Here is a 10,566-nt window from a genome sequence, read left to right on the forward strand (position 1 = left end):
CCTGGGCTGGGCCAGCCGTGGGGAATGCTGGGGGTCCGAGCCGGAAGGTCATGTCCAGACCCCTCGAGTGAGCGGAGGGGCAACTTGTAGAGCTTGGAATCCAGCCCCAGGCGCGTTGCCGGGGACACAGGCCCAGAGAGGTCATCTGGGAAGCAGCTCAACTGAGCACTCCGTCAACATACATTCTGGGGACAATTCCCAGGCCCTGCTCTGTGGGGGTGGGGCCCCTGTCCTCCTCCTAGGGGGGACACCAAGCTTGTGGCAAAGGCCCGGCCTGCAGGCCTGCCTCGGACAGCGCACCCCCCCGCCAACGACCGCACAGCTGTGAGCCCTGCCCCCACCCCAGGGACGGCCCCCCCCGGCCCCACCCCCATGCTGCCACAGTGCTGAGATGAAGAGGCTCAGCCAGGACCCCCTCGGCCCTCCCGAGCTGCCTGGGCGGGGTGGGGGGGGGATGCTCAGCACAGGCTGGTCTTCTGGGGTGAGCCGGGCATCCAGGCACAGAGGGGTCTCCTGCCTGGCCTGGGCTGCCTGGCGAGGTCTCGGAGAAGGCGGAGTACAGAGGTGAAACCCTAGAGCAAGGCCAGGAGCAGGGTGTGAGGTCCCCAGCACACGGCCCCGGAGCCCAGCACTCAGACGTGGAGGCCGGGGAGGTGCTCAGAGGGGTTCTCTCCTTTATTGAGATCGGGAGCGGGCAGCGCGCAGCGTCACTGGCGCGACAAGGACGCCCGCAGGCCGAGCGGGGAAGCAGCGGGGCGGGGTCAGCGGGGTGCCTCCAGCAGGGACGGCCTCCAGCGGGCTCTGGGGCTGCCCGGGGACCCAGCCGCTCGCTTGGGCAGGGGCCGGGGGAGGCGGGGGAAGGGTCTCTCCCGCTGTACTAGCCGATGGCGCTCAGCGCATGGGTGAGGGTGTGCAGCTCGTCCTGGACGCCCTGCAGGGAGCGCCGGATGGCATGGGGACTGTCCAGCACGTCGATGGCCAGCGTGTACGGGTCAAACTTCACGGAGAAGGGGCGCTGGATGCGGGAAGCATAGTTCCTAGGGAGGGCAGTGGGTATGGACCCTGGGTCGCCTGGCGGGGACTCAGGGGACCCTGGGGAGACGGGGAGGAGCAGGGGCAGAGTCTGCGGCCCCCAGGAGACGGCCTCCTTCATCCCCGCAGGGCGAGAGCTGCCTGCACCCCCCAAAACTCTCCGCGTGACCAACTGCTCGGACAAGATGGGGGACCGAGCCTACTGCAGGGGGAGGGACAGGGGAGGGACAGGCCTGTTCCAGGCAGATCTCTGCCGGACCCCCATCCCTCCCCACACCTCCTCCAGGCGGCCTTCCCCGGGCCGTGTGCTATGCAGAGCCCCAGTTCTGTTGCTGGTCCTATGCTTGCTTCTGGGATCCAGCCCTCCCCCCACCTCCACTCTGAACACAGCGCCCCTGGGCCTCAGTTTCCCCTGACTCGAAAATAAGACCCTCTCCAAGGATGAGCAGGCGGGACGCATCTCAGGCTTTGCCCTCTTGCCCGGACGCCAGTGGTCACGTGCCCTCAGCCCCCCTCCCCGGAAGTGCCCGCCCCCTCCAGGCCCCCCAGGCTTTCCACACCGGCCTTCGGCTGCCCCTGCCCCTCTCCTCTGTCCCACCCCATGGCACCAGCTGCTTAGAGGCTGGGAAGGGCCCCACACATCCTTCTGACAAAGGTCACACCCTGCCTCCCGACACGTGGCCTTGACCTGGCCACCAGCAGTTCTTTCCCTCCCTGGACTTTTCGGTTGGGGTCCTACTGTGGGAAGGGTGTGCACAGTGGGTTCACGGGCCCGGGCCTGCCACAGGCTGGCCCTGTCTGGGGCACCCGGGGGGCCTGGGCACCTGAGTTTGTCCTTGGCGTCGCTGAAACTCTCGGACACGAAGTAGACAGGCTGGTAAGTCTGGTCCTGGTAAGGCTGTACGGCTGCAGCATCCGGGTCGAAGGCCCGGATCTCGGGCTCCTCAGACAGAGAGTGCTGGGGGGAGGCCGCGGGGTCACGGGCCCCCCACCCTGGCCCGCCGCGTCCCCCTCCCCGGGGGTCCTCCCAAGGCCTGGAGGCCATGCGGGTGGGGCAGGGTCCCCCGGTGGGGTGGCCTCACCAGGAGCTCCCCGTAGGAGGACAGCAGTCCAGCACCGTAGGCCTTCACCTCCCCATTCTGCTTGCACAGCCCGAACTCCACCGTGAACCAGTACAGCTGGCGGGACGGGCACAGCGTTGGCAGAGGTAGCCGCTGCCCACACACCGCGGCCCACCTACCCTCGGGCCTGGGGCACCCCCCACCCAGGGCAGAGCCCGGCCAGACTCTGGCGAGGTTACAGCATAAAGGGGACACTCCCCGGACAGAAGTGGGGGCCCAGGCCCAGGTGGGGGGGCCCTGCCCTGAAGCCAGGCACCCTGGGGCCAGCCCCCCAAGGCCCTGCAGGGGAAGGCGCCCACCGTGGACAGCTTCTCAATCTCCTCGTCGGAAGCCCCCAAGGACGCGAGCCCGATGTCCTGTGGAGGAAAGGGGAGGCTGAGAGGGGAGAGGCTCGGCCCAACACTGCACGGGCGCCTGCGTGGGGCGAGGACACCCCAGGGGCCTCCTGGACACCAGCTAGGACACAAGGACCCTCTGGGGATTCAGGGACCCTCCCAGGATCCGGGGAGCCTCCTGGGATGGGGCATCTTCCCAAGATGCAAAGGTCCTCCAGGTATACAGGGGCCCCTCCCAAGATGGAGAGGACCCCATAGGTATGCAGGTGTGGGGGGCCCTCCTGGGATGCAGGGACCCTCCCGGGATCAATCAAGGGCCCAAGACGTCTCTTCAGGAAGCAGCCAGCAGGTGGCAGCACAGGCCGTGGGAATCCGCCCACCGGCCCGCTGCGCCAGGCCCGCCAAAGCCTCCTCATTTTTATAAGCGGTTTGCCCAGAACAGGTCTAAGTGCAGCCAGTGCGGCTCACCCACCCCTCTCTTCCAGGACGATGCCTCTCCCTGAGGCCTCATGGGCCCAAGCGGGCACCGTGCAGCCACAGAGGGACTCGGGCAGGGTGCTGAGGCTCAGGCGGCACGCCCCCCAGCCCTCAGCCCAGCGGGTCCCCGGCCTGGGGCCGGGGGCGCAAACCTGAGAGAACTGAGCGAAGGTGCGGTCGGCCAGCATGGGCACGTGCCCCAGCAGCTCGTGGCAGCAGTCCCTGTGGGGGTGGGGAGAGGGGCGGTGCTGGGGGGGTCCAGGGGCCCGGCTGCCCGCCCCCGGCCCCCTCCCTCTCTGCCGGCCCCGCGTGGGGAGGCTGGGCGGCAGGGGCAGGGCCCGGTGCAGGTGCACACTCACGGCTCCGGGGAGTGCATGGGCGAGGAGGCGTGCCGGATGTACTGGGTGCACTGGAACACTCGGAAGGCCAGGCTGGCCAGGAAGTCCCGGGCGGACAGCAGGCCGGCCACGGGCCGCAGCTGGAAGCCTGTCCGCTCTGCAAGGACCCCGGCTGGTCAGGGCGCCGGGCAGGGTGGGCGCCTCCCTCCTCCGCGCCTCTCCCCACGGCCCGCGCACCCTTCAGGAAGCGGGACACGTCTTCCAGCTGAGGGATGCTGTCCTCCCGGTACCCGCTGAAACGCTCCAGCAGCTGGAAAGCCTCCAGGTATTCCCGGCAGGCGTGAGTGACGTAGAGGCCCTTGAGGGTGGTGTAGACCTCCTTCCTGCAGGCGGGGGTCTCAGGCGGGGGTCTCAGGCCTGGCTGTGGTGCCCCACGTCCCCAGGCAGCCAGGCCTGCCCCCGACCTGGATGCCGGCCCCTCCCCTCCTCACTGTGCTCTGCCTTCGGCAGGCTCCACGGTGGGGGCGGGGGGGGGGTTCCCCACTGCAGGCCTCTCGCTGGACCCTGGAGACCCTGGCCACTGGGAGGGGGCCTTTGCCCACGGCTGTGGGGGGTTCCAAGGGACAGAGGCCGTGGGGACGGCCTGACCCACCACCAGCTTGTCCCTCTAGACCGACAATCAGGGCCTTGGGAAGTCCTTTCCCCACCTGGCCATCACCCGTGGGGACTTGGGGGGGTCTTCCCCTGGCCCTCCTTGCCCCTCCACCCTGGGATGGGCACCGGGGTCTTACCAGGTGGCGATCTCCTCGGCCGTGTACTCCACACGGGGAATGGGGTCGCCACTGCAGAGGGGGGTGTGCAGTCAGCGGGGCCCCCTCGGGGGCGTGTGGGGAGGTCAACGGGGCCCCCTCGCAAAGGGCGTGTGGAGAGCAGACAGGAGGGGGCTTGGGGCTGGACGCCCAGCTGGCCATGTGGCCTCAGCAAGCTGCCTGGTTTCCTCGACGTGACTTGGGGGCCCAGGCCAGTGACCACAGTGACACTGTTGGTCAAAGACACAAAGACACCCCTCCCCCGGTGTGCCAGTGTGAGGCTACAGGACAGGGTCTGGGTCCCTGGGGCTGAGGCCCCAGGGGTCCTTACTGCTTGTACTGGAAGGCTATCTCCGCGATCAGCTTCCTGCGCTGCCGGTACGCCTGGTCGGAGAAACCCTGCCCGCACAGTGGACGCGCTCAGGAGGCCACCCGCCGCCCCGCCCTGCCCCGCCCCACCTGACCCCTCCCTCCCTGCCACCGCCCCCTCCCACCTGCTGCCCCGCCTCTCCCCACCCACTGCACCCTCCAGCCCAGCCGGGCCCCTCCCCACCAGTCACCCCTCTCCCCGCCCACCGACCCCCCCCAGCTCGCTGGCCCCCTTCTCTGCTCACCACCCCTCCCTGCCCACCAGCCCCACTATGGCCGAGGCACCGGCAGGTGCCTGGCGGCTGCTCTTAGCCAGGCCTCGGTGGTTTGGCCAGGAGCTGGGCAGCAGACAGGCTCCCCATCCAGGGTTGGCCTGTGGGCCCACACCCACCACCCTGGCCACGAGTATGGGGACACAGGAGGCCCCGGGAGGCGGCAGCTCACCGGGTGACCCAAGTCCAGGTCAGGGTCAAACTTGGTGACCAGGTGGTGGCACTTGTCCAGCTCGGAAACTTTCCTTGGGAACCAGAAGACTTCGAGGAGGACGGAAGGGACACAGGCCTGTGTGAGCGTCGGGCCTCCCCCGGGGCTTTCTCGGGGGTCCCAGAGGGGCAGGAGGCCCGAGCCAGCGGGGAGGGGGTCCCCCAGGCCGCACGTGCGGTCACCTCGGGGGTCCCCTGCGGGAGCTTCTCTGCCCCCATCTCGAGGTCACGGGTAGCCCTCAAGGGCAGTGGAAGCAGCCTTACCCTTGTTCTCCCTGGCGCCCCGCACGTCCTCAGCCACCCGGCGCACAGAGCTGAGCAGGGCGGGCAGGTCCGCGCTGGGCACCTCACAGCACACAAAGTATTCCAGGTGGGGGCCCCCTGCGCGCGGCCTCTGGGCCGGCCGGGTCTCCAGGTGCCGGATTTGAGCCTCAAACGTCTTAGGGAACAAGGGAGAGAGAGATGGAGAGAGAGAGACAGAGACGGGGAGAGACAGAGATATGGAGAGAGACCGAGAGAGAGACGGGGAGAGACAGACACAGGAAGGGAGAGGAAGGCGGAGAGGGGAAGGAGGAACCGCCCCGGGCTCTGCCCGGAGGCCCCGCCTAGACCTTTGCCGCCAGTGATGCCCATGCTGTGCTCCACACTGAGGTCGGACACGCGGCCTGGGCCGAGCCTGTGGCTGGGGAATTGCATTTTGACCAGTGTGTGTAATGGGAGTCGTCACCGCAGCCCCTTAACTCAGTGTTGTGGGTGACGTGATGTGTCCCTCAGCCACACCCAAGCAGCCTGAGTCCCCAGCCACTGGTCAGAAGGTCCCGCCATCCCTGGTGGTCTCATCTGGGCCCACTGGCCACCGGCCGCACCCAGGGCCTGGGGCGGGGGGGGTGGGCCTAGATCCCACTGTGACCAGACCAGGAGGCTCAGCCCCCCTCTCGGACTAAGCCCGCTGAGAGCCTGGGGGTCTGGCAGCAAGGCTTGCTCACCACTGCCACCTCCCGTTGCCCAGCAACAAGGGCACACGGGTCTCGACGGGCCCTCAGGCCACACGGCGTCTAGGAGCTGGAACAGGCCAGCTGTAATATCATTTGGGCATTTCTGCCAAGGGCCAGCGTCCCACCCGGCCTGCTGTGTTCACAGCACCTGATGCAATTGGCCGTCACGTTAGCCAAAGCCCATCAGGGGCAGGCTATGAGGGGACCCTACTGTCCAGGCCGCCCTGCCATGAGCCACACCCGCTCACCCCATGTGTGAGCGGATGGGGGCGGGGCTGGGAGGGGCAGCGGGGCTTGGTGGCCTCAGCCCAAGGGCTCAGGCTCAGGGAGTTCCTGAGATCATGGGGGGTACCGTGAGGGCCACGGGGTCTCCAGAGCTCTGGGGGAGCAAAGGCTCCTCTCCCCCCTGCCCTCAGTGGCCTGGGCAGCCGGGGCTGGCCCCTGAAACAGCCAGGTCCGCACCAGCCACACTGGTCACACCAGTCACCTGCTGCCCTCACCTCGAACGCCTTCACGGCCCGGGACAGTGAGGCTTTGGCGCCCCGCAGGGTGAAGATCAAGTTGAGCGTGGCCTTTCCATCCTTCTCCTTGAACACTGTGGTCTCCAGGGGGTCCCCGGGCTCCGAGGAGGCAGCCCCCGCGGCCTCTGCCTTCTCTCGCTCCTTGCGAGCGTCCTCGATGAGGCTCTGCCGTCGCCCAATGAAGCGCGGGGACTACGGGCAGAGAGCGCGCCAGCTCCCCCTGCCCTCGGGCCACCCCCCTGCCCTTGGGCCACCCCCGGTCCCAGGCTCTGACCCACCGTGCCACAGCACAGGCTGTGCACTTGGGAGGGACCGGCAGGCCAGGCCTCGCCTATGTCCCCACCGGATGGTGGGGGGGGGGGGGGTAGGGGGCAGCCAGGAAGATGAGCGGCCACAGAGTAGCGGGAGGATGAGCCCACGGCACCCCCAGGCAGCCTTGCCTCTGTCCCCAGGCCCTAACGGGATGAGGCGACAGGAGGTGTGACTCAGGACCCTGAGGTAGACAGCGGCCAGAGCGCTGGGGAGGGCAGGGAAGTGACATCTGGCTCCTGGGAGGCCCCCCAGGCCAGCCCCTCGGAATGACCTCTCCTTAGGGTCCCCTCCTGGCCCTTCCTCACAGCACAGGGACACGTGGCCAAAGTTAGCCCTTCGTCTGGACCCAGGTGCCCGGGGCTGCAGCCTGTCCCCAAGACCAGAGCCCCCAGGCCTGCGTGGGGGAGGAGCTGCATGTCTGGGGCTCATCCCTTGGAGCTGAACTTCCAGGAAGGTTCTGGTGGTGGTAAGGGTGCAGGAGAAGCCCCTCGAGAGTCCCCACTTGACCTCGGGGGGATGGACAGAACTGGGGGGGCTGGGGGTGTCCCCGGGCCTCCCTGGGTGGGGAGGCCATCTCACTGAGAACCCGGGCAAGGGGCAGGGGGAGGGGGTGCAGTGGCCGCCTGCAAATCACGTTTCCAGAACCCAAAGCCCATTTTCCTTAAAGGTCGAAACACGAAAGCCTATTTGAAACGTTGGGGGAGCTGACTGTTCTGAGGCATCCCTGAAGGCCCCTCTTCCGGGCCGAGAGGGTCCTGGAGGTACTGGCCCGGTGAGAATCCCCAGTACAGACCTCTCGAACTCAGGGGGCCCTCGGGTGGTGGCTGACGCCTTGGGGACCATCCTGGTGGCCAGGGGGGCCCGGGGTTGCTGGCAGGGGAGGTGGGATTCAAGACAGGAGGTCACACGCGGGCACAGACACGTGGCTGGGGGACGGGTGACATGGCAGATGGAAATCGCCCTGGAGCCCCGACCACCCTGGGGCTCGGAACCGGGGTCCGTGCCTGTTGGCCCAGCACCTCCCACCACGAGCCACCGCCAGGGCCCGGGACGTGGTCACACGCGCACCACGCCTGGGGCCACAGCTTTGTGGGCACCCTGAGTCTGAGGCCCCTGCCGGCCTTCGGGGGACACGCCTGCGCTTCCGGCCCATTCCGGCCTCTTACCATGATGGCTTCGGCCTGCTTGGCGTCCAGCTCGGAGACGGCCCTGCGGAAGCCCTTGGCCTGCGGCGAGGCGGCGTTGGGAGTGGGCATGGTGCGGGCGTCCGTCCGGGGCTCACCTCCACGGCCCTCCGCCAGGCGGCCTCTTATAGGCCGAGCTGACGTCAAGGCCCCTGTGGGCCCCCCACCTCCCACCTCCTCGCCTCCCCTCCTGCCGCCTGAGGGAGGCGGTGGGCGGGAGCCGAGTCGCGCAGGAGAAAGGGCTCTGTCCCATTAAATCTAATTGCGTCCCTGCCGCAGGCACCCGGCAGGGCAGCGGCCTGCGCTCTGAATCATCTCGGCTCCGGCGGGAGGGCTCTGCAGGGCTGGGGACAGCTGGGGCCCCCTTAGCTCCACACGCCCAGTGGGGGGACTGGCTGGTACACAGGGAGGTGCCATTCCGGGCCCCCCAAGAGCGCCCGTGACACGAAACCCCGCACCTCGGTGGCAGGTGGCCCAGAAACCCCCAAGACGAGAAATCCGGACCTAAACCTCGGAAGGATGTCGGGAGGCAATCTGCTTTTCCCGAAGATTCTTCACCAAATTTCCCAACAGGGTCCCAGCAGGAGTCTCATCTGTCCCTTGTCCCAGGTCCCTGTGGCCGGATCCCCAGGCACAGCCAGTGATACCTGGAGTGTTCCAGAAAGGCCCATCCCTCCAGTGTCAGGACACTGGGAAGCCGGGTGAGGGAAGTCTGTATCGATTGCCCCGTGGTTTCTGTGGCCTGTCCCCCCCGGCCTGCAGCCCACCCTCTCACGGCCCACTGCTCCCTCCCCATCACAGGTGCCACCGTCCTGGAGACCAGGGGACAGGAGGGCACCTCTCTGCAGCTGCGGTCCGGCGTGAGTCCCACAACATCAACGTGCCGGGACGGCGGCCTCCCTTGGCCCTGGGCGTTGTGGGCTCAGCAGGGAGGGTCTAGACCACAGCCCACCTAGAAGGGCAGGGTGGAGGGAGAGGAGCCCCCCCCCCCCCGCCCCGGGAGGCCACTGCCCGGCCACTCCCTTCCAGAGACAGTGCACTGGAGGTGGGTGGTCCAGGCAGACTTACTTCCTAGACTCCCCTCCTGACCTCTACAGTCAACCCCCCCGCTGGTCACCTCCGCCTCAGCCCAGGACCCACCCACTCTTCATCACAGTGGCCGGCCGCCCCCTCTCCTCCAGGCCCGTTCCCCGCACTGGTCTGACCTTGTCATTCTCTTGCTTCACAACTGTCTGTGGCTCCCCACCACCCCCTCAAGGCAGCCTGAAGCCTCAGTCAGTGTGAAGAGAAATGCCTGCTCCCACCGCCCCCGCTGGTCTTCTCAGCCTGGGCCAGTCCCACTTCCTGCTCCAGGAGGGCGTGGGGCTCCACGATGCCCAGCTTGAAACACTCACCCCCTTCTTCTTCCGGCGAGCTCCTACACATCCCACAAAACCCGGCTCAGCCACCATTCATCCTGCGACGGCCATGCTTTCTTGCCTCTGGTATTAACCTCCCTGCTCTGCTCTCCTCCTGGCTCATGCCTCCTGCTCTACAAACACACTGAGGGCAGGAAGCCCACCAGCTTGGCCCCACTGCGTCTCCTGGAACCTGGTGTAGGCCCCCACCTGTCTGGTCTCCTAGCCTCTGGGCTCAAGGACACATCTCAGTGGCCTCTGCTTCTAACGCCCGGCCCAGAGGAGGCCTTTCCACAGGGGGTGGACACAGGCCCTGGATGGCAGTGGAAGAATTTGCCCCGAGACCCCAGCAGTGAGGGCGGGAGTCAGGCTCCACCCCAGGGTGCAGGCTTCCGTGGCTGCGCCTGAGCCCCCAGGGTCCCACCCGGCATCCAGGCCTCCTGAAACCCTGGGCAGGCTCCCTGCCGCCAGGAGGCCCCCCAGGGCTCTCATCTGCCCCCTCTGGGGTGGGCTGCTAGGGACCCTTTAGTGATGTGGTCCAGGCCCGTCCGTTTGCCCAGGGGGCGCGGGCAGGGGTTAAATACCGCGCAAGAGGCGTGCGGACCTTTGCTGAGTGTGGATTTAACCTTTCGGCAAATGTCTTCCGCTGACACAAATATTGTTTTTTAATTCCTTCGCCTACCTGAGCCATCGGGGGCCCGCATGCCAGTTCTCTGTGGGGGCTGAGCTTTCTGCATCCTTCCCTGGGGCCAGGTGGCCGTGGGCAGAGGGCAGAAGCCTGTGGACACCCTCCTGCTCTGGCCTCCAGCTACACCTGACTAGGTGTCTGTCTGTGTGCATGTCGGCCCATCCTGGGAAGCCTGTCCCACACAGCCGCCCTCCGGGGCTGGCTGGCCATGCTGGGCCCGGTCTGGACCCCTCCTCCATGCCCCCAGGTCCACACTGGCCAATGCTTCTTTCCTGACTCAGCACCCTGTGTTCTCCGGCCTGACCATGGGTCCCCCTGCCTCCGGGGCCTTCCAGGCTCAAGCCTTCAGAGGGTGATCTGGAGCGCCTGCTGGCAGACCATTGAGGAGTCTGTAGACCCATTCTGCAGAGGGGAAACTGAGGCCCCAGGCGCATGATTTCTCTGGTCGGGCAGCGTCTTGAGCCCGGGATTCCCAGCTCCCAAGACACCGTCCTTTCAGGGATTCC

General features: G+C 67.5%; 1 protein-coding gene across 1 annotated transcript; it reads right to left on the reverse strand.

Annotated features, from left to right (window-relative positions):
• Positions 1-669: 669 nt before the first annotated feature.
• On the reverse strand, positions 670-8,077 carry TH (tyrosine hydroxylase). Its single transcript, XM_027045900.2, has 13 exons — positions 7,958-8,077; positions 6,459-6,671; positions 5,228-5,402; positions 4,926-5,014; positions 4,444-4,511; positions 4,095-4,145; positions 3,541-3,686; positions 3,325-3,460; positions 3,118-3,187; positions 2,453-2,509; positions 2,115-2,210; positions 1,857-1,990; positions 670-1,037 (listed from the first exon to the last, which is right to left on the reverse strand). The coding sequence occupies exons 1-13, from the start codon at positions 8,045-8,047 to the stop codon at positions 878-880; spliced, it is 1,485 nt and encodes a 494-aa protein (XP_026901701.1). The 5' UTR covers positions 8,048-8,077; the 3' UTR covers positions 670-877.
• Between the last annotated feature and the right edge of the window lie 2,489 nt (positions 8,078-10,566).

Source organism: Acinonyx jubatus, chromosome D1 (assembly GCF_027475565.1).
Source record: "Acinonyx jubatus isolate Ajub_Pintada_27869175 chromosome D1, VMU_Ajub_asm_v1.0, whole genome shotgun sequence".
Taxonomy (NCBI): Eukaryota; Metazoa; Chordata; class Mammalia; order Carnivora; family Felidae; genus Acinonyx; species Acinonyx jubatus.

Coding starts and splice junctions, on each gene's coding strand:
- TH (XM_027045900.2), bottom strand. CDS start 8,047: ATGCCCACTCCCAACGCCGCCTCGCCGCAGGCCAAGGGCTTCCGCAGG. Junction 4,512..4,925: donor ACCTGGACTTGGGTCACCCG/GTGAGCTGCCGC, acceptor CTGTGCGGGCAG/GGTTTCTCCGACCAGGCGTA. Junction 2,510..3,117: donor CCTTCGCTCAGTTCTCTCAG/GTTTGCGCCCCC, acceptor TTTCCTCCACAG/GACATCGGGCTCGCGTCCTT.